Source organism: Pelophylax lessonae (genome assembly GCF_965119305.1).
Source record: "Pelophylax lessonae genome assembly, chromosome: 5".
Lineage (NCBI taxonomy): Eukaryota > Metazoa > Chordata > Amphibia > Anura > Ranidae > Pelophylax > Pelophylax lessonae.
This window is the reverse complement of record NC_138772.1, coordinates 346216362-346241135: the sequence shown is the minus strand read 5'-3', so window position 1 is coordinate 346241135 and position 24774 is coordinate 346216362. Positions and strand designations below refer to the sequence as shown.

General features: G+C 42.3%; 1 protein-coding gene across 2 annotated transcripts in view; it reads left to right on the top strand.

The window, feature by feature from the left end:
* Window positions 1-24774, top strand: part of MBOAT1 (membrane bound glycerophospholipid O-acyltransferase 1) — a 117523-nt gene that overhangs the window by 32226 nt on the left and 60523 nt on the right. The window contains exon 2 of one of the 2 annotated variants that reach the window (XM_082259317.1): window positions 19134-19279. The exons of the other annotated variant lie outside the window; for it this stretch is intronic. Within the exon in view, the coding sequence (XP_082115443.1) occupies window positions 19134-19279 (146 nt within the window). The remainder of the gene's footprint in view (window positions 1-19133; window positions 19280-24774) is intronic. 2 annotated transcript variants of the gene reach the window in all.

Sequence of the window (24774 nt, the reverse complement as noted above, 5' to 3'; positions counted from 1 at the left end):
TCCACATAGACTTCACATTTCAGGTGCCTCACTTTTGGGTGTATTTACTGCTTAACATTGACTTTCAAAATCTAAAAGCACATAAGTACTACCGTAATAATTCTTTAGGCAGTATAATATTTTCTTTCCACCCAATAATGTAATGGTGTCACCATGTACCTGTAGCATGCTCGTACTGCCTGGCACTGGGAATAAAGTAGGCTTATAAGAAGCAGTTGGTTACCTCTGCACCTGGCCAGCACTGACTTAAACCTCTTGGAATGTAGAGGAAAGGCCTCCTGTATATAATCTGAAGTTACTGTTTGGTTTAAGAAAAGACTACAGTGTATATCTAAATAAACCTTATTAGTCATACTCTGGGCTGCATTTGCACTTTCCATGTTTTTTAGCACTCTTTCATTGCTGAATAACTCGGGAAACATTTCTGCTGTGGTATTTCTTTCATTTGTATTAGTGTAACTGTAATTTATATAATTATTTCCAGCCAGAACTAAAGATTTTGGGCAAACAGCTAAGCACACAGTTTGGATAATTGTATTTTTGCTGTAAACATCTTGAATGTATATTTTCCCGTGTTTTATCTCTTTAATCTTTTGGTATGGGCTCCCGCTGGCCCTCTAAGGCAGGGGTCTTCAAATTATGGCCCTCCAGTTGTTCAGGAACTACAATTCCCATCATGCCTAGTCCTGTCTGTGAATGTCAGAGTTTTACAATGCCTCATGGGATGTGTAGTGGTGTTCCGTGAAAAAACCATACCCATAAAAATTCCATATCCTCGTCACTTCTGGTGCACCTACGTCAGTGAACAGCTGAGGAGCTTACTAGTGCGCATGCTCGTAGGGTATGGAATGTTCACGGTAGTATGTTATAACGTTACACCGCATCAGCTGTTGCGGCAGTTACATTAAAACCTCTCCGCTGCAACATGAATCATCTCCGCTCCTACCCCTGTCACTTCCCTGATCTTGGCTACTAAATGTAAAAGCGGATCACGGAGCCGAGTTCTCTGTCATTTAGATTTCATACACCCGCCGCCACTTTTACATTTATTAGCCAAGATCAGGGAAGTGACAGGAGTAGGATCGGAGATGATTCATGTTGCAGCCGAGCTGTTTTAATGTAACAGCTGAGGCGGTGTAACGTTACACACACTACTGTGAAAATTCCATACCCTCCGAGCATGCGCACTGCTACGCTGCTCAGCTGTTCCATTAGGTTTCTGACAGGAAGTGACGTGGGTATGGAATTTTCACGAGGTATGGTTTTCTCACGTTACACACACTACTGTGAAAATTCCATACCCTCCGAGCATGCGCACTAGTGAGCTCCTCAGCTGTTCCATTAAGTTTCTGACAGGAAGTGACGTGGGTATGGAATTTTCACGAGGTATGGTTTTCTCACGTTACAACGTTACACACACTACTGTGAAAATTCCATACCCTCCGAGCATGCGCACTAGTGAGCTCCTCAGCTGTTCCATTACGTTTCTGACAGGAAGTGACGTGGGTATGGAATTTTCACGAGGTATGGTTTTCTCACGTTACAACGTTACACACACTACTGTGAAAATTCCATACCCTCCGAGCATGCGCACTAGTGAGCTCCTCAGCTGTTCCATTACGTTTCTGACAGGAAGTGACGTGGGTATGGAATTTTCACGAGGTATGGTTTTCTCACGTTACAACGTTACACACACTACTGTGAAAATTCCATACCCTCCGAGCATGCGCACTAGTGAGCTCCTCAGCTGTTCCATTACGTTTCTGACAGGAAGTGACGTGGGTATGGAATTTTCACGAGGTATGGTTTTCTCACGTTACAACGTTACACACACTACTGTGAAAATTCCATACCCTCCGAGCATGCGCACTAGTGAGCTCCTCAGCTGTTCCATTACGTTTCTGACAGGAAGTGACGTGGGTATGGAATTTTCACGAGGTATGGTTTTCTCACGTTACACCGCAACAGCTGGAGATCCGTAGTTTGAGGTTCCCTGCTCTAAGGGTTTTGAAAGATGGTAGACGGCGGGGGAGTTCAAGCTCTATTTTACTGGGTTTGTTATCTTAAGGTGTTATTGTTGGTGTAAATGAACTGTTTCCTGGGCAGGCAGCTTCAACACCCCAGAGGATCTCCACAGTCTCCTTGGCTTGTCGTGTAATGTAAGAAGGGTTGAAATTTAGGCGCCACGCCACTGCTAGGAGGTCCACATACAACTTTATTCCATTAAGGTGTATATTTATTAAACTGAAAATTTTTCTCTCAGTTCACTTCTCGGCAGTTCTCAGAGGAAAATTATCTCCTCTGGCACCCGGTTTATGAAGCCGAGAACTTCCTTTCTCACAGGGAGAACAGAGGAGCAGTTTTTCCTCTGAAAACAGCCGATATCCATGTAAAATTGGGTGGACTGCCTACATCTCACAAGATATTATGAGATTACAGTGTCGTCCAGTTTTAAAAGTGAAACCAAAGTTTAATAGAACATGTAATGATGCACGTGATAACTAACTAAATATATCTATCTCTCTATCTCTCTATCTCTATATCTTATCTCTTATCTCTTTTTATATTACATTTTAACCCACTGGTGCTGATATATAGGAAGAAAGAAGTTTTCTTCCTCTAATCGCACCAGTTTCTCTCCCTGATTCTCCACCTCTGAGCTGGAGAATCTGGAATGGAGATATTTCAGAGTAACAGCTGTGAGATCTTCAGATCTCGCTTTCAAAAACTGTCCGTTTGTGACAGAACAGTCATGTACTGTGATGAGAAGTGAAGAACATGTTCTCTGCTCTTCATCTCAGCTACATAAACCGGTATTCACCAGAGATCAGTCGTGAGCCTGAGGATCACGGCTTTTCTCTGTTTCATAAATGGACACCTGAAGGTCTGGAGATCAGATCAAGAAATAGCCAACACGTTTCGGGTGTCTACGTTTCTCCTTTATCAGGGCTAGAAAGAACATAAGAAGATTCTAATCGGGTGAAATAACCCCCCTTCCCAAAACCCAGCGCTCTTGTAGCAAGGAAAAAAAATGTTCAATAGTATTCCAATGATGATGGTTCTTGTCCACCTCTAGCTGCTGCTATATTATTACAATTTACAATTGAAACAAAATAATGTTTCAAATCATACAAAATAATCAAAACACTTAGGCCCCGTTCACACTGGGGCGATCCGACTTCCCGGGGCGACCTCCGAGGTCGCGGTGCGAGCAGCGCGCCGCGACCTCGGAGCGGCCGGCACGGACTTCATAACATTGAAGTCTATGACGGTCGCTCCGGGTCGCCCCAAAGAAGCTCCGGACCCTTTTTCTAAGTCGGAGCGACTTGTGTCGCTCCTATTAGAACGGGTCCGCAGCTTCTCTATGAAAGGCGACCTGTGAGGCGACCAGGACGCCTCTCAGGTCGCCCCAGTGTGAACGGGGACTTAGCAGTGCTCCTTTGATATGATAGAAAAACACCACGTGTCTTCCTATAAGTGAATGTAGAAGATCTCACAAAAGTGAGTACACCCCTCACATTTTTTGTAAATATTTTATATCTTTTCATGTGACAACACTAAATAAATGACACTTTGCTACAATATAAAGTAGTGAGTGTTCAGCTTGTACAACAGTGTAAATTTGCTGTCCCCTCAAAAAAACTCAACACACAGCCATTAACCACTTGCCGACCGCTCACATGGAGCGTACTGCGGCAAAGTGGTTTGTTATCGTCCAGCGACGTAGGTCTGGACTCCTCCCCTTGTGGGCGGCGCGCTCCCGCTGTATTCAGTCACAGCGGGAGTCGGGCCATCGGAGGAGCGGCGGTAATTTCCGACGCTCTTCCCCGTTCGTCGGGGATCGAGTGAGGAGATCCGCCCGCTTGTGGATCTCCTAAGTGACAGGCAGCGACAGATTACAGGATTCGGCATAGCTGAACCTGCGATCTGTGCCTGTGTCACACAGTCCCCTCCCCCCACACACGTCAGTAAGCACCAGGCATACATTAACCCCTTGATCACCAATAAAAGTTAACCCCTTCCCTGCCAGTGTCATTTTTACAGTAACAGTGCATATTTATAGCACTGATTACTGTAGTAATGTCACTGGTACCCCCAAAAGTGTCAAATGTCAGTCAAGGGTCCGATCTGTCCGCCGCAATGTTGCAGTCCCGCAAAAAAAAATCGCAGAGCGCCGCCATTACTAGTTAAAAATAGAAATGACATAAATTTCCCGTAGTTAGTAGCTGTGATAACTTTTGTGCAAACCAATCAAAATACGCTTATTGTGTTTTTTTTTTTTTTTTTTTTTTTTACCAAAAATATGTAGCAGAAAACAAATTGGCCTAAAATGTTAAAACATTTTGATTTTTACTTTTTTTTTTTTTTGGGGAATTTCATATAAAAAATTTGAAAAATATTATTTTTTCAAAATTGTCGCTCTTTTTTTGTTTACAGCGCAAAAAGTAAAAATCACACAGGTGATCAAATACCACCAAAAGAAAGCTCTATTCGTGGGGAAAAAAGCGACATACATTTAATTTGGGACCAGCATCGCACTACCGCGCAATTGTCCGTTAAAATAACGCAGTGCCGAAACGCAAAATATGGCCTGGTCAGGAATGGGGTAAAATCTTCCAGTCTTAAAGTGGTTAAAAATACGCTCATTGAGAATTTTTTTGTCAAAGACATGTAGCTAAATACATTTTGGCTTAAATATATGACAAAAATTGAATATATTGGATATTTTTTAACTGTCAAATTAGAAAAATATTGTTAATTTTTCAAAATTGTCGCCATTTTTTTTATTAATATCGCAAAAAATGAAAAGCGCAGAGGTGAGCAAATGCCACCAAAAGAAAGCTCTGTTTGTGGGAAAAAAAGGACGTAAATTTTTGGGTACGGCGTTGCATGACCGCGCAATTGTCAGTTAAAGTCGCACAGTGCCGAATCGCAAAAAGTGGCCTGGACGTAAAGCAGGAAAATCCTCTGGTCCTAAAGTGGTTAATGTCTAAACTGCTGGCAACAAAAGTGAGTACACCCCTAAGTGATATGTCCAAATTGAGCCCATGTTCCCTCCCCGGTGTCATGTGACATGTTAGTGTTACAAGATCTCAGGTGTGAATAGGGAGCAGGTGTGGTACAATATTTGAGAGAAATCGGCCTTTTGTGTACATAGAAAAAGTCTTTGAGATCTTTGAGTTCAGCTCATGAAAAAATGGGGGCAAAAACAAAAGTGTTCCGTTTTTTATAATTTTGTTCAGTGTAGATCTCTAAACCTGCTTTTATTACTAGCGCCCTAAACCTGCTTTGCAGGGATGAGAACCTGCCAGATCGCTCCCTCGCTACAGAGCTCTATATTGTTTACCAACACAGAGCTCTGGGCAGAGAGTGCACATAGCCGATCAACAGGTCCTGGCCATGAATCATTGGCTGGGATTTACTGACAGGCTCCCTCTAAGCACTTTTACAGCGGGTGCTGGGCGGGGAGCGTGCATGCGCATGCCCTAAACCTGGAAGTAGGTAGGGACTTACGGGTACTTCCCTTTGCCTACAGCAGCCACTCAGTGTACTGTAGGAGGTCGGCAAGTGGTCCAAACTGTGTGTTTTTGCTGAATTATAAATTATTAGATCTAGAAAACACATTTATTGGTATAAATATGGCTAAAGCCATAAGAACAGTTAAACTGGCACATAAAAATAACAGTGCTACACAAAAGGAAAGGCTTGTAATAGGAAACTTTCTGGGTAAAATCTAAAGAAATATACAACCAATATTTACCATTGGCCTTCTCCTGCCTGTCTCAATTGGTTATTGTGGCTATCAATCACAGGGATCAGCCAATAGCAAGCTGCAGGAGGTCAGAGTGTGCAGGCCTGTACTTCACTTTACAGAAAGAAAACTCACAATAAAAAGGTGCTTAGGGCTGCTGGGATGGGTAAAATTGTAGGCTGCTCTAGGTACCCATATTTTATTCTTGGAACCAGTTATACCAGTTTGTAAGACAAGTGTATCTTACAATTTACCGAAAGCCAAACCTTTTCTCTTTCTACTTTGGCTAGAATGTGGAAATGTTGAAACTCCTGTTTTTATTGTTGTCTGCCTGCTGGGGAGATTTACCCTCTCTTACATAACCTGATAACCATTGTCACCGGGACAGAAAGTGACTGGAAACACATGCTACAGTTGTCACCAGAACAAGAATAGATGGGAAATGTTGCAACGAGTACTGCTTGGTGACAGTTGTCTATGAAAGGATTTCCTCTCACGTGTCTTCAGATCAGGAAGCGTAGAGAAATATCCCTAATGGGTCAAAAATAAAAAATTAATACAGAGTTTAACCATTAAAACTAGAACAAAAAGTGTGGGCTTTAAATAAACTTAAGAGATGTATGTGTTTCTTTTTTTAAATCCTACTTACCTAGGTGGATGCAGCATCATTCGAAAGCTGAATCTGTCCCCTGGCGCCTCTACACTGAGAACCGAGCGATCAAACGTCGCCGATCGCCCGGTTCCCACAGCTCCCCGAGCAGTCAGCAGCTCTCTGCCCCCCCCCCCCCCTACGCTCACTGGAGCGCTGGGCTGTGGAGGGGGCGGGATCGGCCGGCTCAAGCTGAGCCGGGTGCCTTTCCAGGCATGTGGGCGGATCCCGCCTCCGTGGTCGTGAGGACACCCGAGCCTGGACCAACTCTGTAACGTCAGCATAGAGCAGACTTTAGACCGCTCCCTGCTGAAAACGGGTCACAGGAGTGCAAAACAAACTGTACTCCTCTGATCCACAGGAGGGGTACAGCCAAACAAGCTTTACTGCCAGCATTGCTGCAGAGGTTGAAGGGGTGAGGGGTCAGCTTGTCAGTGCTCAGACCGTTCGCCGCACACTGCATCAAATTGGTCTGCATGGCTGTCGTGCCAAAGGGAAGCCTCTTCTAAAGATGATGCAAAAGAAAGTTCGCAAACAGTTTACTGAAGACAAGCAGACTAAGGGCATGGATTACTGGAACCATGTCCTGTGGTCTGATGAGACCAAGATAAACTTAATCGGTTCAGATGGTATCAATCGTGTGTGGCGGCAACCAGGTGAGGAGTACAAAGACAAGTGTGGATTGCCTAAAGTCAAGCATGGTGGTGGTAGAGTCATGGTCTGGGGCTGCATGAGTGCTGCCGGCACTGGGGAGCTACAGTTCATTGGGGGAACCATGAATGCCATCATGTACTGTGACATACTGAAGCAGAGCATGATCCCCTCCCTTCAGAGACTGGGCAGTATTTCAACATGATAACCCCAAACACACCTCCAAGATGACCACTGCCTTGCTAAAGAAGATGAGGGTAAAGGTGATGGACTGGCCAAGCTTGTCTCCAGACCTAAACCCTATTGAGCATCTGTGGGGCATCCTCAAAAGGAAGGTGGAGAGCACAAGGTCTCTAACATCCCACCAGCTCCGTAATGTCGTCATGGAGGAGTGGAAGAGGACTCCAGTGGCAACCTGTGAAGCTCTGGTGAACTCCATGCCCAAGAGGGTTAAGACAGTGCTGAGAAAAATAATGGTGGCCAGACAAAACATTGACACTTTGGGCTCAATTAGGACATTTCCACTTAGGGGTGTACTTACTTTTGTTGCCAGCGATTTAGATATTATAGGCTGTGTGTTGAGTTATTTTGAGGGGACAGAAAATGTACATGGTTATACAAGCTGTACACTCACTACTTTACATTGTAGCAAAGTGTCATTTCTTCAGTGTTGTCACATGAAAACATATAATAAAATATTTACAAAAATGTGAGAGTTGTACAGTTCCACATTGAATAGTAAGCTCATAACCTGCTCGTCCTGCACAATTTCAGTCACCTATCCCACATGGGTTGAGAGCGGTGATTCCCGTGTGTCACGTCTACGTGACACCCAACACTACCAGCTGTTCATCTCTACCCGGGGATCACCATTCCATTTGGGATAGGTGACTGAGATTGTGCAGGACGAGCAGGTTCTGAGCTTACTATTTAATGTAGAACAATGTGGATGAGGTGTGGTGACGGAACACTCATATTGATTGTTCAAGGACTATAAGGACTGGCTGTCTGGATCAACACCATGTCCAGATAGGACTTTGCATTTACATTCACTTATAGGAAGACACGTGGTGTTTTTCTGTCGTATCGAAGGAGCATTGCTAAGTGTTTTGATTGTACGATCTGAAACATTATTTTTTTTTTAACATAAGAAGATTATTAGAAGATTAAAGGAGATGTACAGCCAAAGCTCCTCTGACTCTATGTCACCTATGGATCACAGGAGTGTGATTTGTTCCGTTCTCCTGTGACCCGTTTTCAGCAGAGAGCGGGCTAAAGTCCACTTTCTACTGACGTCACAGAAGTCGGTCCTGTGAAGTCGCGGTGCACAGCGTCGCGCTAGTCTGAATGGGGTCTTAAAGTTGTCTCTCCTGGAGTTGTCAAATATTATAGCAAGTTCAAAGACACATTACAAGTGAGTAAACAAATTATATAGGGAAAGAAAAAAAATTGCAAGTTTGCATTTAGTTAACTTGATTTTTTTTAAGTGGATCACCCTTTCAAATAAGTTTGCTGCTCTAGATCCCACTTTTCCTCCGCTATACAAATAAGTCTTTTTTTTTTTTGGTTACTTTATTATATTCCTTTAGTTATATTTAAAAAAAAGGTTTTGGATAGAGTGGAGATGGATTAGAACACCTATTTGGTTTTTCTAATAGTCTTTTCTTCGAAACCCATCACTCTATCCAGCTTGGTTCTCCCTGGCTTCATTTTCAGTTTGGTCAAGAGATGGCCTGATCCGGCCCATCAATTCTTTGCAGCCACTTCATTCAATACCTTCTCGACACTGTGAGACCTCAAATGGTTACTTTATTATATTCCATTAGTTATATTTAAAAAAAAAAAAAAAAAGTTTTGGATAGAGTGGAGATGGATTAGAACACCTATTTGGTTTTTCTAATAGTCTTTTCTTCGAAACACATCACTCTATCCAGCTTGGTTCTCCCTGGCTTCATTTTCATTTGGTTAAGAGATGGCCTGATCCGGCCCATCAATTCTTTGCAGCCACTTCCTTCAATTCCTTCTCGACACTATGAGACCTCAAATCTTCCCTCCTCTGAACTCTTCGGATACCTGCAAATTAAACATTTTCTTACTTCATGTAGCCAGGCTTTACACTCCTTTGAATGGGTGTGAAAATCGGCCATTCATAGATGAGGGCTAATCTCTGAGCTTTATACCCATCTTCTAACCCCCAGAAACTGCAAAACCCCCAGGTTATGTTAGCAAATGGGAAAGAGATTTTACCTTACTCTCGACAATGCTGATTGGTCATTTTATCTGGCAGGCGACTAAATCTTCCTCTGCAAACATTGCTGCCTTAGAAAAAAAACTACAAGGTGCTCATCAGGTGGTACCTGGTCCCATCCAGGATTAATAAATTCCTTCCGCAATACCAGCCACACTGCTTCCGTGGATGTAGCGGGGCATACATTTCGTGGGATTGCCCCATAGTGCAAACTTTTTTGTCAGAGATTTTTGTAATCTTATCTAAACTTTTTGCCACACCCCTATTACCAGACCCAACTGTAGCTCTCCTGAACAACAAACCCATGTCTTTGTCCCACTGCCAATTCTCCTCCATGTCACTACTGCTGCCAAGCAGACCATAGCTAAAGCCTGGAAATCCACTTCCTTGTGTGTACTCGTGACAAAACACAGAAATACCCAAGCAATGATTCACGCTAAACTGGAAGCTGTGCTATTAGATAAAGTTCATAAATTCGAGAAGCTCTCGAACCCCTGGGTGATCCATTTCCTATCCCCTGATTTTGATAAAACCCTATTGCTCCCATGTCTTTAGCCAACTTTATTTATCCTGCCCTTGAGTCTGCCACCACTTCCCTATTCTTCCCTAGGTGGGTTCCTTAGCCTACCATCCCCTTTCCCCTTCCCCTACCCCCCTTCCCTTTGTTTTACTCTCTCCTGCTCCCTTTACTCACTCATCCCCTGTCCTTCCCTCTTCCTTTCAGCCTCTATCCCTTTTTAGTGTATTCCAGCAGCCTTCCTACCCCTAGTTTGGGTTTCTATCCAGGCCTACCCCCAAGCATGCCCTTCTCACCCATTCTGGCCTATGCTGGCCATACACAATACAGAAAATTGGCCAAAATTCGGTCATTTGGACAGTTTTTTTTTTTTTTTTTTCGTCTTTCGGCCAGTTAATGGGCACAAATCGGTGATCGGTTGTGACGTTTTTGAGCCAAAAATTGGACAAGTTTGGAAATTTTCTGCTGATCGAACGATAAATTGAAAGGTTAATGTGTTTCTCATCCAAACTGTTTGCACTAGGTAAATGTGGAAAAAAAAAAAACTAATTTATGTACGTTGAACGATTTATTAAGCATTACATGATGGCAGGATCGTTTGCTCTCACGACCGAATGTTCGTTTTTCGAAAAGGAGTTTGAACGATTTTTCGTATAGTGTATGGCCAGAATTAGTCTCCCAGTACACTTGTGATCAATATTACCTGAACCTTTGTACTTCCTTTTTGTTTCTTTCAATAAAATGTTTGAACACAAACACCTATTTGGTTTTTATTGCTGTCTGTGCCCCAGTTATGGAGATTCACCCTCTCTATTTGTCCTGCATACCATTATCATTGAAAGTACAAAGAAAATTACACATTTTGGGTTGTCCCTAGAAATTTAATAGAGGGGAAATCCTTTTTTATTGGGGACAATAGCTCTGGTGACCTGGGGGACCCCAAGGAGTTCCCTTAATTTGATTTTCTCTCACTGCCTGCTTTGGCTATGGGACAGGAAGTGAAGGTAAATCTCTCCAATGGGATACAGATGGCGAAAAAAATGACAGGGGCTATAACCCTCCTTTACTCTATCCATAATTAAAAAAAAAAAAAAAAATTTGCCTATAGTTCTACTTTAGGGAAAAGGTTTCGGCCCGCTCTCCCTCCTCCATCATTCGCCTAGGTGAACAACGTCCGTTTCCCCAGTGCATTCTGGGATATGCATGTCACTCTCTGCAGGACAATGCTGGATCCACTAGGCTATGCATGTAACTCTCAGCAGGAAAATGCTGGATCCACTGGGTGGATGAGTATCTGAACCGTGCACATTCCAGCACTTGCTGTTTCCCAATCTTTAGGAATGGCCTAACCAGCAGGAACTGACCAAACTTCAATCCATATATTGTCGTCCCTGATCAACAGAAGTTGATTGTTGGGTTGACTTCTTTTGAACAGGAATGTTGAAAAACCCTTTAGATCAGCACTGCAGCCCACTTTCAGAATACAATGTCTCAGTGGGAAGGATTCCTCTATCCAGTAGACTTGTAGAATCTATTTTTTTTTTTCTTTGTCATTTTAACTCTATGGCCACTTTAATAGTGCAATGCAAACAGCCCTTCTGTTCTTGGGGGGGGGGGGGGGGGGAATAGTTGGCTGAGTTTGATGTTGTTAGCTGAATGGCTTTTTTTAAAATGATGTTCACCTCCATAGTGTCTGCTTACTGTATAAGCATGCACCCACATAAATATGAAATGATTGTTTTGTTTAGAGCAGGGGTCTCCAAACTGCAGCCTGGGGGCTGGATGCGGCCCGTAGCTTTCCCTTTGGGCACTATTCCTTTCCCTTACACCAAAGACTGGGTTCTATTCCTCCAGCTGACATTAATGATGGGGCATTATTCCTCCCACTGAAACAAACAATCGGGTACTATTCCTCCCAATGACACAAATGACGGAGCATTATTCTTCCCACTGATACCAACAATGGGGTACTACTCCTCCCACTGACACCAGAGATGGGGAACTATTTCATCCACTGACACCAATGATGGGGGGACTATTCCTCTTACTGATAAAAAAATTAAATTTTTAAAATTTTTAAGACCTCCAAGCCTATGTGATTGTTTACTCCTACTGATGCCAGGGAAGTTTCTACTCCCACTGGCCCCAGTCCGGCCCCCCTAATATTTAATGGGCAGTACGTTTTGAGACCCCCGGTTTAGAGGGCAAGGAATAAGCAGATATACTTAACCACTTTACCTCCGCTCACATGGAGGCTACTGCGGCAAAGTGCCGCGATCCCGTCCAGCGACGTAGACCTACGTCGCTGGACTTCGCCCGTTGTGGGCGGCGCTCGCGCGCCGCCGGAGGCTCGCTCCCACTGTGTTCATTCACAGCGGGAGTCGGGCCAGGGGAGGAGCAGCGGCGATTGCCGCTGCTCTGCCCCGATCGTCGGGGATCGAGTCTGGAGATCCACCCGCTGTGTGTAAACACAGCGGGCGGATCTCCATAGTGGCAGGGACTGACAGATCGGAGTGTTCAGCATAGCTGGACATCCGATCTGTCCTTCTGTCACTCAGTCACCTCCCCCCCCCCACACGTCAAATGCACATCACTGTGCATGCAAAAGTGTCACTGAACGCGCAGTTTTTGGTGTGAATGGTCCCAAATGGTTTAATAGTAGGTGTTAGTCCAGAACACACTTACAGTCTTGTTATAGTCTCTGTGAGCAGGTTAGAGGGATAGAAGAAATGCATGGCAAAAATAATACTACAGGTGGTCCCTGGGTTACAAACATCCGACTTACTACTTACCGACTCCTACTTACGAACAGAGAGAGACCACAGGAAGTGAGAAGAAATCTGTACAGATAACTGTATACATCTCCATATGGTCCAAGTCAAATATTACTGGCCTTTAAAATAAGGTTTCAAATCGCCAATCGGGTGCAAAACATATAGGCTTTTATAATCCATTAATATGTGCAGAGGGAAACTAGGCACATGTTGGTGTAATTTCTCCTTATATTTTGCACATTTTTTTGCATTGCTCTTTAAAACATTGCAAGCCAACTACAGGCAACATTTCATAGAGAATTATTCTGAGGAACAACGATGAAAAGCAGTTGTTCACCAATTTGTATAAATAGATCTTTGTCTTCTAGAAAAATATGTACTGTGTGGAATGCAGTTCTTGTAGAGCCCCCTTAAAGATCATTCCTCTATACTGCTGTACTATATCAAGCATGTGAATAGCTTGTTGGGATAGATACAGCAAAACTGTATATGTAAAATGTGACGCACTACCTGTCATCTAGTGATCATGTATTTATTGTGAAGTATAGTACAGTCAAATTTTTGAAATGACAATTTTTTACTTTTGTAGATATGCATTAGTATATATCAAAGTGGACCTGAACTGAAGTGGAAAGAAATGGCCCTCGGCAAACAGGATACAGCACTAAAACTGTAGTTAAAAGTTGGCAGTGCCTTCACCCAGGACAGGGCCTTTGTAAACTGAGGGGATTCCCTTCCTGGGAAATTAACGAGTAATCCTGTGAAACTAATTAGAAGCAAATGAGCTATTGCAACCAACGTATAACTTTAACCATAATTAAATAATTACGCACTAGTTTAGGAATGATACAAGCTATAATAAAAGATTAATGCTAGTACATACATCCAAGGTACAAACCGGTATTCTCATTGAGGGCCTGATAGGAGTCCTGTGATGAGGAACTTCTCTAACCCTTGTCCTACCAGCCTTGAACGGAGCTTCTCACTAGTCAAAACCACAGTATGATACTAGAACTTAGAGTACCCCTATCTACACTGTATATTGGACCCTAGCAGTCTCTAATTTGCCATGCAACTTGACCGATAACTATCAAGTGGCTGTTGGATAATTAACCTAGTTCTAGTCGGTGCCAGTTATTGAGCCCTTAGCTAAAACTAGTTATTGAATTCCAGACCAGAAGGGACAGGGTTTACTGGAATAACAGGAGTTGAATGTAAACTCTATTACAATAAACAGGTTTACGTACTAACATACAGCAAAGTAAACACTACACATGCACACTTTGTTACTGACCAAACTACCGGTAATTGGTATAGTGCATGCGAGATGACAACCAGTCACCAGCCTATAAATACGGTATATACAAAAGCTATGGGCAGCAATAGCAAACTATTAGACCCCGTTCACACTGGGGCGACGCTACTTGCCGGTGCGACCTCACAGGTCGCGGTGCGCAGCTCGCACCGCGACCTCGGAGCGGCCGGCACGTACTTCATATCATTGAAGTCAATGCAGGTCGCTCCGGGTCACCCCAAAGAAGCTCCGGACCCTTTTTCTAAGTCGGAGCGACTTGTGTCGCTCCTATTAGAACGGGTCCACAGCTTCTCTATGGCAGGCGACCTGTCAGGCGACCAGGTCGCCTGACAGGTCGCCCCAGTGTGAACAGGGTCTTAAAGGAGAAGTTCACCTTTTTGTAACATGTTACATTTTATGACAAACAAACACAAGGGCGCACTGGCCTAGTGCATTATCCTTTAAAAGATTTATTGAGAATAAAAGGTATAAAAATACTCACAAACGAGTTCTTGATAAAAGCATATCAAACAAGGTACATAGTCCTCAGCATCGAGATCTAAGGAAACACAGTCCCCTGAAGCTGTAAAGGCTTACGTGTTTCGAAGGCTTAGCCTCTTCCTCAGAGCCTAACAAAATTATTTAAGTAATTTTTTTAGCAAAAAAAGCTAATGGTGTGTGTGGAAAAAAAAAATGCCCCAGAAAGCAAGTGGTAAAATAACACCAAAAGAAAGCTCTTTTTCAAAAACGGTGTAGTAATTGTCAGTCAAACTATCCGAGCACTGAAAATTGAAAAAAGGCTTGATAATGAAAGGGTACGCAGGTGGTTTATAAATCTCCACTATGCTACGACTTCCCTCCCTTCTGTATTTGTGACTTTTTTGCTGCTTAAAATAAATGAAACCGCACACCTTCTTCCCTGTTGGATCTTTTTATTTTTCATTTCATATAAAGAAAAACAGATTGAACATTTTTTGTTACCGATTTCCAGAAACCACAAGCAGACTACCACGAGGAAATGGCATAACTGCTTTCCCCATCCTGTTAAACGGGACCTTTATGTGGCTTCACATCTGCCATTTGTTCGGTTGAGCAATGAACAGCATGATTAGTTGCTAGGGAGTGGGCTGTGTAGAATCCTACTGTAATTCTTGGAGAGAAGGAGTGCAGGCATCTGCCAAGCATGCTGGAGTTTAACCCGCAGCATGTGAAAAAAGAAAAGGTGATCTCTCTCTTTCACTATAATTATAGCTGCTGACTGCTGTGTCTACCAATTTTCCAAGGAAACTAAAATTGTATAGCTGATGTCTTTGTTTTTTTTTTTTTTTTTTCTCTAAATACAAATCCAAAACGTAATTGCAAAAACCTAGTGATTTTGTTCATTATCACAAACAAGAAAATTAAACTTCATGTAATATTTAAATTTTAGCTTATTTATTTTACCCCTTCAATACCGGGCACTTTTACCTCCTTCCTGCCAAGGCCTATTTTTAGCTTTCAGCGCTGTCACAGTTTGAATGACAATTGCGCGGTTATGCAACACTTTACCCACAAGAAATGTTTTCTCTTTTTTTCACACAAATATATTTTTCTTCTGGTGGTATTTAATCACCACTGGCTTTTTTATTTTTTGCTGAATAAACGAAAAAAGGCTGACAATTTTGAAAGAAAAAAAATAAATAAAAAACGTGTCCACAAACCATTCTTGAGGCCTGAAAATTCCAGGACAGTACACCTGATAACCCCTTTTTTTGGAACGAAGACAGTCCGAGGTATTTAGTAAGTGACGTCATTTTTTTTTTCTTTTAAAGAGGAAGTAAACCCTCTGCAAGTTGTACCTATAGGTGCGCCTATAATAAGGCTTTCCTATAGGTACTGTAAATATCTCCTAAACATGTACCGTTTAGGAGATATTTACCTTAAATGCAGCCAGTGACCTCACTGGCGCATGCGCTCTGAAGGAACGGCTGCTGGTGCCGTTCCTTCAGAGCCCTGTGCCGTGACCGTCGGCTCCCGCGCTCATGCGCGGGAGTGACGTAATCGTGGGTCCAGCCAATCACATGGCCGGATGCCGCGAACCCGGAAGAAGAGTGACAGAACACGTCACCCATGGGAGAGGTGAGCGGTCGGCGCTTCGGGGCTTCATTCTAAGGTAAGTATATCATTAATGAGCTAGTATGCGATGAATACTACCTTATTATGTGTTTGTCTTTCAGGTGTAATTTAAAAAAAATAATAATTCTGAGGTTTACAACCTTTTTAACATTCTGTGATTAGAGCAATACTGTGTTAGCATAATAACACTGTACTACTCTGGGGAAATAATCAGGTTTTTTTTTTTTACACATTATAATTGCTTATAGCAGTGAGTTTCATTGGTATACGCAACCATTTTTACTGAATGAAACTGATTCATTCATTGTCTTTGTTGTGATTAGCTGGGATTGGCCAAAGCTAATCACATGGTACAGATGGTCTGTGATCTGCCCTGTCTGTACCATGTGATCACTGTGACCAATCACAGCTATTAACACAATTGTATACAATGGATGGCATGAAAGAAGCCATTTATTGTTTACAATTGGCATTTGATCGGCTGTGATTGGTCACAGCAATCCTAGGATACCGGCAGCTTGCCAGTATAGTGATCATATGTACAATGTTTTGCTGCGCTTAATTAAAAAATATTAATACTGATTAAAATAGCAGCCAGCACAAAAAGCTGTTGAATTACAACTAATAGACAAAATGATACATAGTGTGCAACGCTAAATGATATATAAATAAATATAAACTAAAATGACAGAGTCCCAAAACTACTAATAAAGTGCATATGGATGCAATCCCATGCAGTAATGAGGTTCCCCAGGGGCATAAATAAGAGACAGTCACCAAGGTGGATCCCCTGAGTAATCAATCCAATAAATGGATGGATGGATGATAACAGATAAACCGGTAAGTGACACTGCATAAAAGAGCCTCCACCAGTCACCCAAATGTGCAGCAGCTCACCAAAAGGTGTAGATCCCCATAACAGAGATCCACACTAACTCCAATGACCCCAGGCGTGGTTCCCCACAACGTAAATGGTCTCCATTCCTATTAGGCATAATCACCATCCAGATTAGAGAACCATGAAAAAGTGTATCTCTTGTAAAGCTCGATAGTAGAAGCAATCACCGCCAACCAATAGTAGATCCTCCGGCTCCAAGGGTTTCCTCCTATAGAAGGATTAGTCAAGATATTCCTAAGCTGCTCAGCCTCTCTGGCTTTCTGTTGGCCATCTTGGTTTTAAGAAATTATAGTTGCATTTACAAGGCTGACCAGTGGATGGCAGAGTATGGGATGGCGTCCTCCTACTGATGAAGCACGTTTTTACTGACCACAAGGTACATGCAGTGTGTATGTCTTCAGAAGAGATTGCTTCATGACTAATTATGGATGACCTGGATCCTATCCAAATCCGTATTCAAAAGCCATAGAAGAACAAACAGATTTTACTTCAGTTCTTGGTCTTCATTGAACAGAAAGCGGTGACTGTTAGCTCTCTGCTCTGCCCCTCCTCCAGTGGTCACTGGGGTGTCGGGCTAGGTAGGGGGAGGGAGCGACTGGCTCCGGCTCTCAGTGGCACACTAAGAGGCTGAGCTGGCTGCCGGCCATGCATCTGGGTGGATCCTCCGACATTATTGTCAGAATCCCGGCAATGCCTAGACCAGCTCTGCAGCGTCAGCCAACAATGGGATTTAGCCCACTTTCGGGGTCACAGGAGAACAGAAAAGTGCACTCCTGTGACCCACGAGAAGTATGTCCAAAAAAGCTTTGGCCATACTTCTCCTTTAAATGTTACTGCATAATCCTGATTTGCCTATACCTTCAGTTGTCTATACCTCTGGTCTACAGATGATTTTGATAATCTTGTAGTCAGGCAGCAGAGTGAATCCCAACAATATTGTAGGGATCCTTCCCAAGCCTAGCACAGCTCTGCCCTGTCAGCAGCATGCAATAGCCTGCCCACTCTGGGTTACAGGAGTACAAAAGTAAATGGACTCCTGAGACCCAAATAAATATAGCCAAAAAGTTTTGCCTATACTTAACTTTTAATTTGCTACCTTTCATACAGTATTTATCTAAAAAATGTTTTTTTAATGTATTTTGTTATGACCATATTAACCACTTGCAAATTGCTCGCCTGCATTGTACGGTGTATGTCACTGCCTGCTTGTGGGTTTTGCATGTGAATGCTAAGATTCATGGTTGTGTTGCGCGCGTGTCCAATGATTCACGGCCGGGACCTGCTGATCAACTGTGCACGATCACAGCCCAGGGCTCTGTGTTGATTGTAAGAGGGAACGATTCCTCTGATGGGAAACATAGAGATTTATTAGTAAAAGCAACACACATTACACATAGTTAGCCACAAATTTAACCCCTTGATTGCCAATATGTTAACTCCTTCCCAGCCAGTGTTAGTACAATGACAGTTTATAATATCACTGTAGTGTCACTGGTGATGTCAGTGCCAGTTAGTTTGTTCCCCCCCAGCGACAGTTAGTGTCAGATTTCTTGCCACACTATCACAGTCCCATTATAAGACACTAATCACCGTCATTAGTAGTATAAAAAAAAATTTCAGTATATATAACATAGTTTCTTAAAGACCTGCAGCAGAATACATTTTGACCAAAATTTATGAAGAATTTAGTCGTTTGATTTATTTATTTATTTTTATTGGATATTTTATTTATTTACTTTTTTTATTTATTGGATATGTTTTGTAGCAGAAAGTAAAAAATATTGGTGATTTTTTTTTTTTTTTTTTCCAAAAATGTCGGTCGCCAAAAAAAAAAAAAAATCCAGTGGTGATCAAATGCCACCAAAAGAAAGCTCTATTTGTGGATTTGTAGGGGGGGGAAAATTATACGAATTTCATTTGGGGAAAATTCTTGCATGACCGTGCAATTACCGGTTAAAATAGTACAGTGCTAAATAGCAAAAAATGGCCTGGTCATGTAGGTGGTAAAATCTTCCGGAGGTAAAGTGGTTAAATGATGTAAACATTCACTATAAAAGTCCTTCCTGAAATGTAAGTCAATTACTTTACCCAACATGGGTAAAGTGCAAGCTCACGTTAACTTTACAGCAGCTACTTCAAGTTCACCACCAAATGTTCTATGTGGTTAGTTAATAAAGTTAATAAGTCTATAAGCTTCCTGAAGAAAAAATGAATGTGCTTTTTGTGCTTTTGCAGGTCAACTTTGTGGCATGTCAGTTGTTTGCTCTTGGCGTCGCCGTTTGGTTCCGTACCTACCTGAGCGCAAGCCATGCACACGCTACTGTGCGCCATGCTTTTGCCACCATCATTGGTGCTTACCTTGCAGTGTTTTGCTTTGGATGGTAAGTAATATAGAACTTGTTATGATGTACTATTCTGTCGGCATGCACCTATAGGGCTCATGCACACTGCAGCTCAAAAAAAAAAAAAAAAGCTGCTTTTATAGGTATTTGAGCTTTTATTTCTCTACCAAAGGGCTCATGCACACTGCAGCTCAAACAGGCGGCTTTTTTTTTTTTTTCTGCCTGTAAACTCCCCTCTGTTAGACAACGTGTCCATGCACACTATGGCTTTTTCCGGGGGTTCTCAGGCTCCTACAGGCAGAAAAAAAAAATCCACCAAACTCGTGTTTTTGAGAGGAGATAGTGCCCCAAAGCGGTCAAAGCAGCTTGAAAATGTGCGAAAAAGTTTATTCCAGCTTTTAGCTTTATTTATACAGTGGTTAAGAAAATACTATAAAGGAGGGTTTTTGAAAAAAAAAAAAAACGCTTATGCTCAAAGGAGCTTGAAGAAGCTAAAAAAAAAAAAAAAAACATGGACAAGCTGCTTCAAGCTGAAATAGAAGCTCAAATATCTGTAAAAGCAGCCTTTTTTTTATTGAGCTACAGTGTGCATGAGATTGAAGAATCTTGTGTTTTTTTATGCTCTTTTGCACGCTTTTATTTAGCTTCTTTGAGCTCTTTTGAGTTTTTTTTGAGCATAAGCAGTTTTTTTTTTTTTTTCACAAACCCTCCCCTCAGCTCCCTTTTTTTTCTTTTTGTGTGCTTTTCTATAAGCTTTTTTGTGCATTTTAGGGCACTTAGGCATCTCTTCTGCTCGAAAACTCCTCTCAAAAACGTGAGTTTGGTGGGGTTTTTTTCTGCCTGTAAGAGCATGTGCCTGGTAAAGTCCTGAAAAAGCCATAGTGTGCATGGACACATTGGCTAACATGGAGGAGAGTTTCCAGGCAGAAAAAAAGGAGAGCTCAAACTCAAACGAGGCCTCATGCACACTGGCTGTTATCAAAACGCCAGTAGAAAGCTGTAGCTGTAGAAGGAGTTTTAAAGCTTTTTGACAGTAGCGTTTTTTAGCTTTTTTTCAGCTGTAGCGTTTTTTTTTTTTTTTTTTTTTTAAGCAAAACTATACTCCACAAAAGCTTACGGTTTAAAAATGTTGATAAACCCCCAAATGCTGGGTGTTTTTGTGTTTTTTTTTTTTTTTTCGTTTTTTGTCGTTTTCCAGTGTTTTTACGCTTTTATCAGAGTTAGAGCGTTTTTATACAGCTGAAAATCTCCTCTCAAAACCCACTAGTTTTGGGGGTTTTTTTCCAGCCAGAAAATACCCCTGCCAAAAAATGCTAATAACAGCCTATCTGTGCATGGACACATAGGATAACATGCTGGGGAGTTTACTGGCTGTAAAAAAAAATAAAAAACGTCTGACACTGAAAACAGCAGCTGTAAAAACGTCCAGTGTGCAAGAGGCTTATTAGTGACACGTGAAGTGTGAATGGGATCAAAGTTTGCCAAGATTAAGAAAATTTTTTTGCAGAAAAGTGCATCAGTTTCGGAAATGTGCTTCTTTTCATTGAGTCAAATGTAACAGAAAACAATGAGTGGCATTCAGTTTGGAATTCATGACCGATTCCCTTTCTGCTGCTGGTAGCCCACCTACATAATTTCCTGTCAGATTGTTTGTGCTGGTCTGTATCAGCTTCATCTGATAACCCTAAAACTTTTTGTTATGATCTCTTTGTCATTGGGCAGACACATAGGTGAGATTTACTAAAACTAGAGAGTGAAAAATCTGGTGCAGCTGTGCATAGAAAACCAATCCGCTTCCAGGTTTTGTTTTTTTGTCAAAGCTTAATTAAACACGCTGGAGTTAGAAGTTGATTGGCTACCATGCAGAGGTGCAGATTCTGTGAGTGCTCTAGTTTTTAGTAAATCTCCCCCATCATGTTCTGTATAAATAATAATTTTTACCATGAATGATGAGGGTTAACTCTTTATGTTGTTCATTTGTACCTGGTTAAACCGTTTTATGCATATAAAAGAAGAAAAAAAAAAATTCAAAGGATAAGTTCACCTTTTGTACAAAAAATTATAAATGCACATTGTTTTTGCTGTACATTAATATTTTTTTTGCAGGAGCCTTGAAAGCATTGCACCAGGGATCAGGAGATCTCTGATGACATGCAGGTGTCCTGTAAATTGTCAGTGTATGGGCTTTACTGTACGGGTAAGCTGATACTCGCTGACAGGAAGACTCAATGAACTATCATGGCGCTCCACAGCGCCATGGCAGTTCCTTGAGAACTATAGAATAGAGGGGACATGATAGCAATTTATAAATACCTCAATGGTGATCTCAGCATAGAAAAAAAGCTATTCAGTCGAAAGGATTGCATGAGGACTCGAGGGCATACAATGCAATTAGAGGAGAAGCGTTTTAACCTCAGGCAATGCAGGGGGTTCTTTACTGTTAAGGCTACACGATTGTGGAATTCTCTACCACAAGAGGTGGTTTCTGCGGGAAGTATGGTTACTTTCAAAAGATTTTTGGACGTACATCTCAAGGATCAGAACATTCAGGGGTATTAGAGGTGATTAGAGTCACACACCCCTACACAGGTTAAACTGGATGGACTATTGTCTTTATTCAACCTCAACAACAACTATGTAACAAGCCTACAGCCACTAAGGATGTCAGGGCTTGTGGTTCATTCATACACAGAGAGTCTAGAGGACACTTATCTAAACAGGGCAGGGTGTTAATAGGCCAACATCCCCAATTGTGAAAAACAAAAGAGAACCCCCCTAAGGGAATGGGACTTTAAAGGCCAAAAGTAACACCACAAATATAAAAATTATAAATTTTAATATGACACATTAAAAGTCACAGTGATACATAGAAAATATTATATTAAGGTATCCTAATAATAGTAAAGATGATGAAGCATTGGTTTCCAGTAGACACATTACACGTTACGGGAAGTACCCTTTTGTCAGGTGTGTGAATATGGGAACTCATATGGATGAATCGTTTGTCATAGGTAGATTAGCTGACCATGTCAGGGTGGGGTATGGATCCAAAAGGTTAAAACGTGAAAGAACAGACCAGGATGGAACATCAAATGTAAGTGTGGAGAGGTGGTCCAAAAGTGTCTCCAACACAGGTCCCTGTATGAGATGCCCGCCTGTATTTCTTGAATAGATGACAATCACAGGCAAGTGTCTAAATATGGTCCTTAGGGTAACCAGCATAAACAAAGCACTGGTAGATCATGACTTGCACTGAATAATAGTGGCAATCCAAGCCTGTAGACCAGGAGCCCTGATGACTTGTGGATGCAAATAAGCAAAAAAACCGTCTGGGTTCTATATGTATCTCTGTGACTTTTAATGTGTCATATTTAAAATTTATAATTTTTATATTTGTGGTGTTACTTTTGGCCTTTAAAGTCCCTATCCCTTAGGGGGGTTCTCTTTTGTTATTCATACACAGAGCTCTGTGCATGAATGACGTGGCTGTGCTTCTTTCAAAAACTGGCAGCTAGTAATCGGAACTTCTCCCCGTACTGCTGTCACAGGTAGGGAGGCAGCAGGCGGTGGCTGCAACACTGCGATCATGTTCCATGTTCCACCCCAAAATCTAGTGAAACATGTAACCTGTTCCCAAAAGAGAACTTCTCCTTAAAAAAAAAAATAAATTAAAGTTTGTTTGTTTATTTATTTTTTTAAGGTGTCACTACTGCAAACTGTAGCGATGAGACCCCGTTCACACTGGGGCGACGCTACTTGCCGGGGCGACCTCACAGGGCGCGGTGCGCAGCTCGTACCGCGACCTCAGAGCGGCCGGCACGGACTTCATATCATTGAAGTCAATGCAGGTCGCCCCAAAGAACCTCCGGACCCTTTTTCTAAGTCGGAGCGACTTGTGTCGCTCCTATTAGAACGTGTCCACAGCTTCTCTATGGCAGGCGACCTACGGCGACCTGTCAGGCGACCAGGTCGCCTGACAGGTCGCCCCAGTGTGAACGGGCTCTGACAGTCAAGGTTCTTGTGATTGCCAGATCTAGCATTGTTTTTAGATTCATCATGCTTCAGATAGAATTATGAATAAAAGTGGGTAGGCCCCTTTCACACAGGCTTTCTGATCCAATCCGCCTGTCAGTTTTTTAGGCGGACCGGATCGGATGCTCCTTGCAGCCCTATGGAGCGGCGGATGTCCGCGTAGACCTCTCCGCTGTCACCCGCTGCTATACGATCCTGTCCGTGAAATACGGACGGATGGAAACCCTATTTTCCATCCCTCTGGAGGATTGGATCAGATGAGAAAAGACAGGCGGGGTTCATTCCCATCCGATATCCCCATAGAGGACAGCAGAGATCTGACAGCTCAGTCTCTGCACACAGAGCGGAGACGGAGCTGTCATCCACCTGCTCAGCGGGGATTGGGGGATCGATCCCCCGCTGAGCAGAACGGACTCCGTCGGGCGCACAGCCTGCGTGAAAGGAGCCTCAATCAAGTTTTTCAGGCCACAGTAAATATGGAACTGTTCTCTTCTTCAATGCATTGTTATGTATTTGTTGCAGTATCTGTGCAGAAAATAAATATAAGGCTAACCATACACACTTAGATTTCTCCATCAATGCTAAACTGCGTGGTTGGACGAATATCTCCTTTGGGCTATTGTATTCTGACAGCCGCTGCTCCTGTGACTGGCAGAATACCCCAACAGGGACTGCGTTTGTTTGGCAGCCATCAGTGATCCGCTAAATATTTACCACCCGGCTCCTTTTGATTTTTAGATCAAAATTTTGTCACACCATGTGGTGCTAACTGTGCCACCCACGTCTCAGAATTAAAGCCATATATAACTAGCATAGATGTAGTCATGTATGGCTAGCATTAGGCTGATGGTAAACTAACAGAAATCTCCCTAAAAACATGAGCAGTTATCTACCATAGTGAAATAAACGTGAGGTGGTTTTATATCTCCTCTATTTATTATAAACATGTATTCTCTTGTCTATTCCTATGATGGTCTATCAAAGCTCTAATAAGGTAATGGAGGGTACAATAACAATGCTAGCTATAAAAATAAACACACTGCTTTAATAAGCAAGGATCTAATTTATTAGAAAGTAGAAATGCTAACATAAAACACTAAAAGGTCACTACAGAGCATATAAGACAAAACAAGCACAGATAATACTTTACATATGGGCATCCTCGGAATTCGGTATCTTTCAGCTGTGCTCAAGAGGCAAAAGAGACAGAATTCTATCTGGCGATTGCTTTTAAATTCCACTCAGACACCACCCACATAAAAACCCACTGTCTGCTTGTCCAATGACAATTCATAAGAGGCCGTCCTTCCTAATCAACAGGACGTATCTCATCTTTCCAGGAAGCATGTTATATCACTGTTTTTTAAACCGGGGCATCTTTCAGTAACAGCTAGCCTCTGATGTTGGTATAACCTCACCAGGAGGTCTTATCTGAGGCTCCTCTACCCCCATACCTCACAACAGACCTATGCGAGAACATCCTGTGAGGATATGAATTCCCA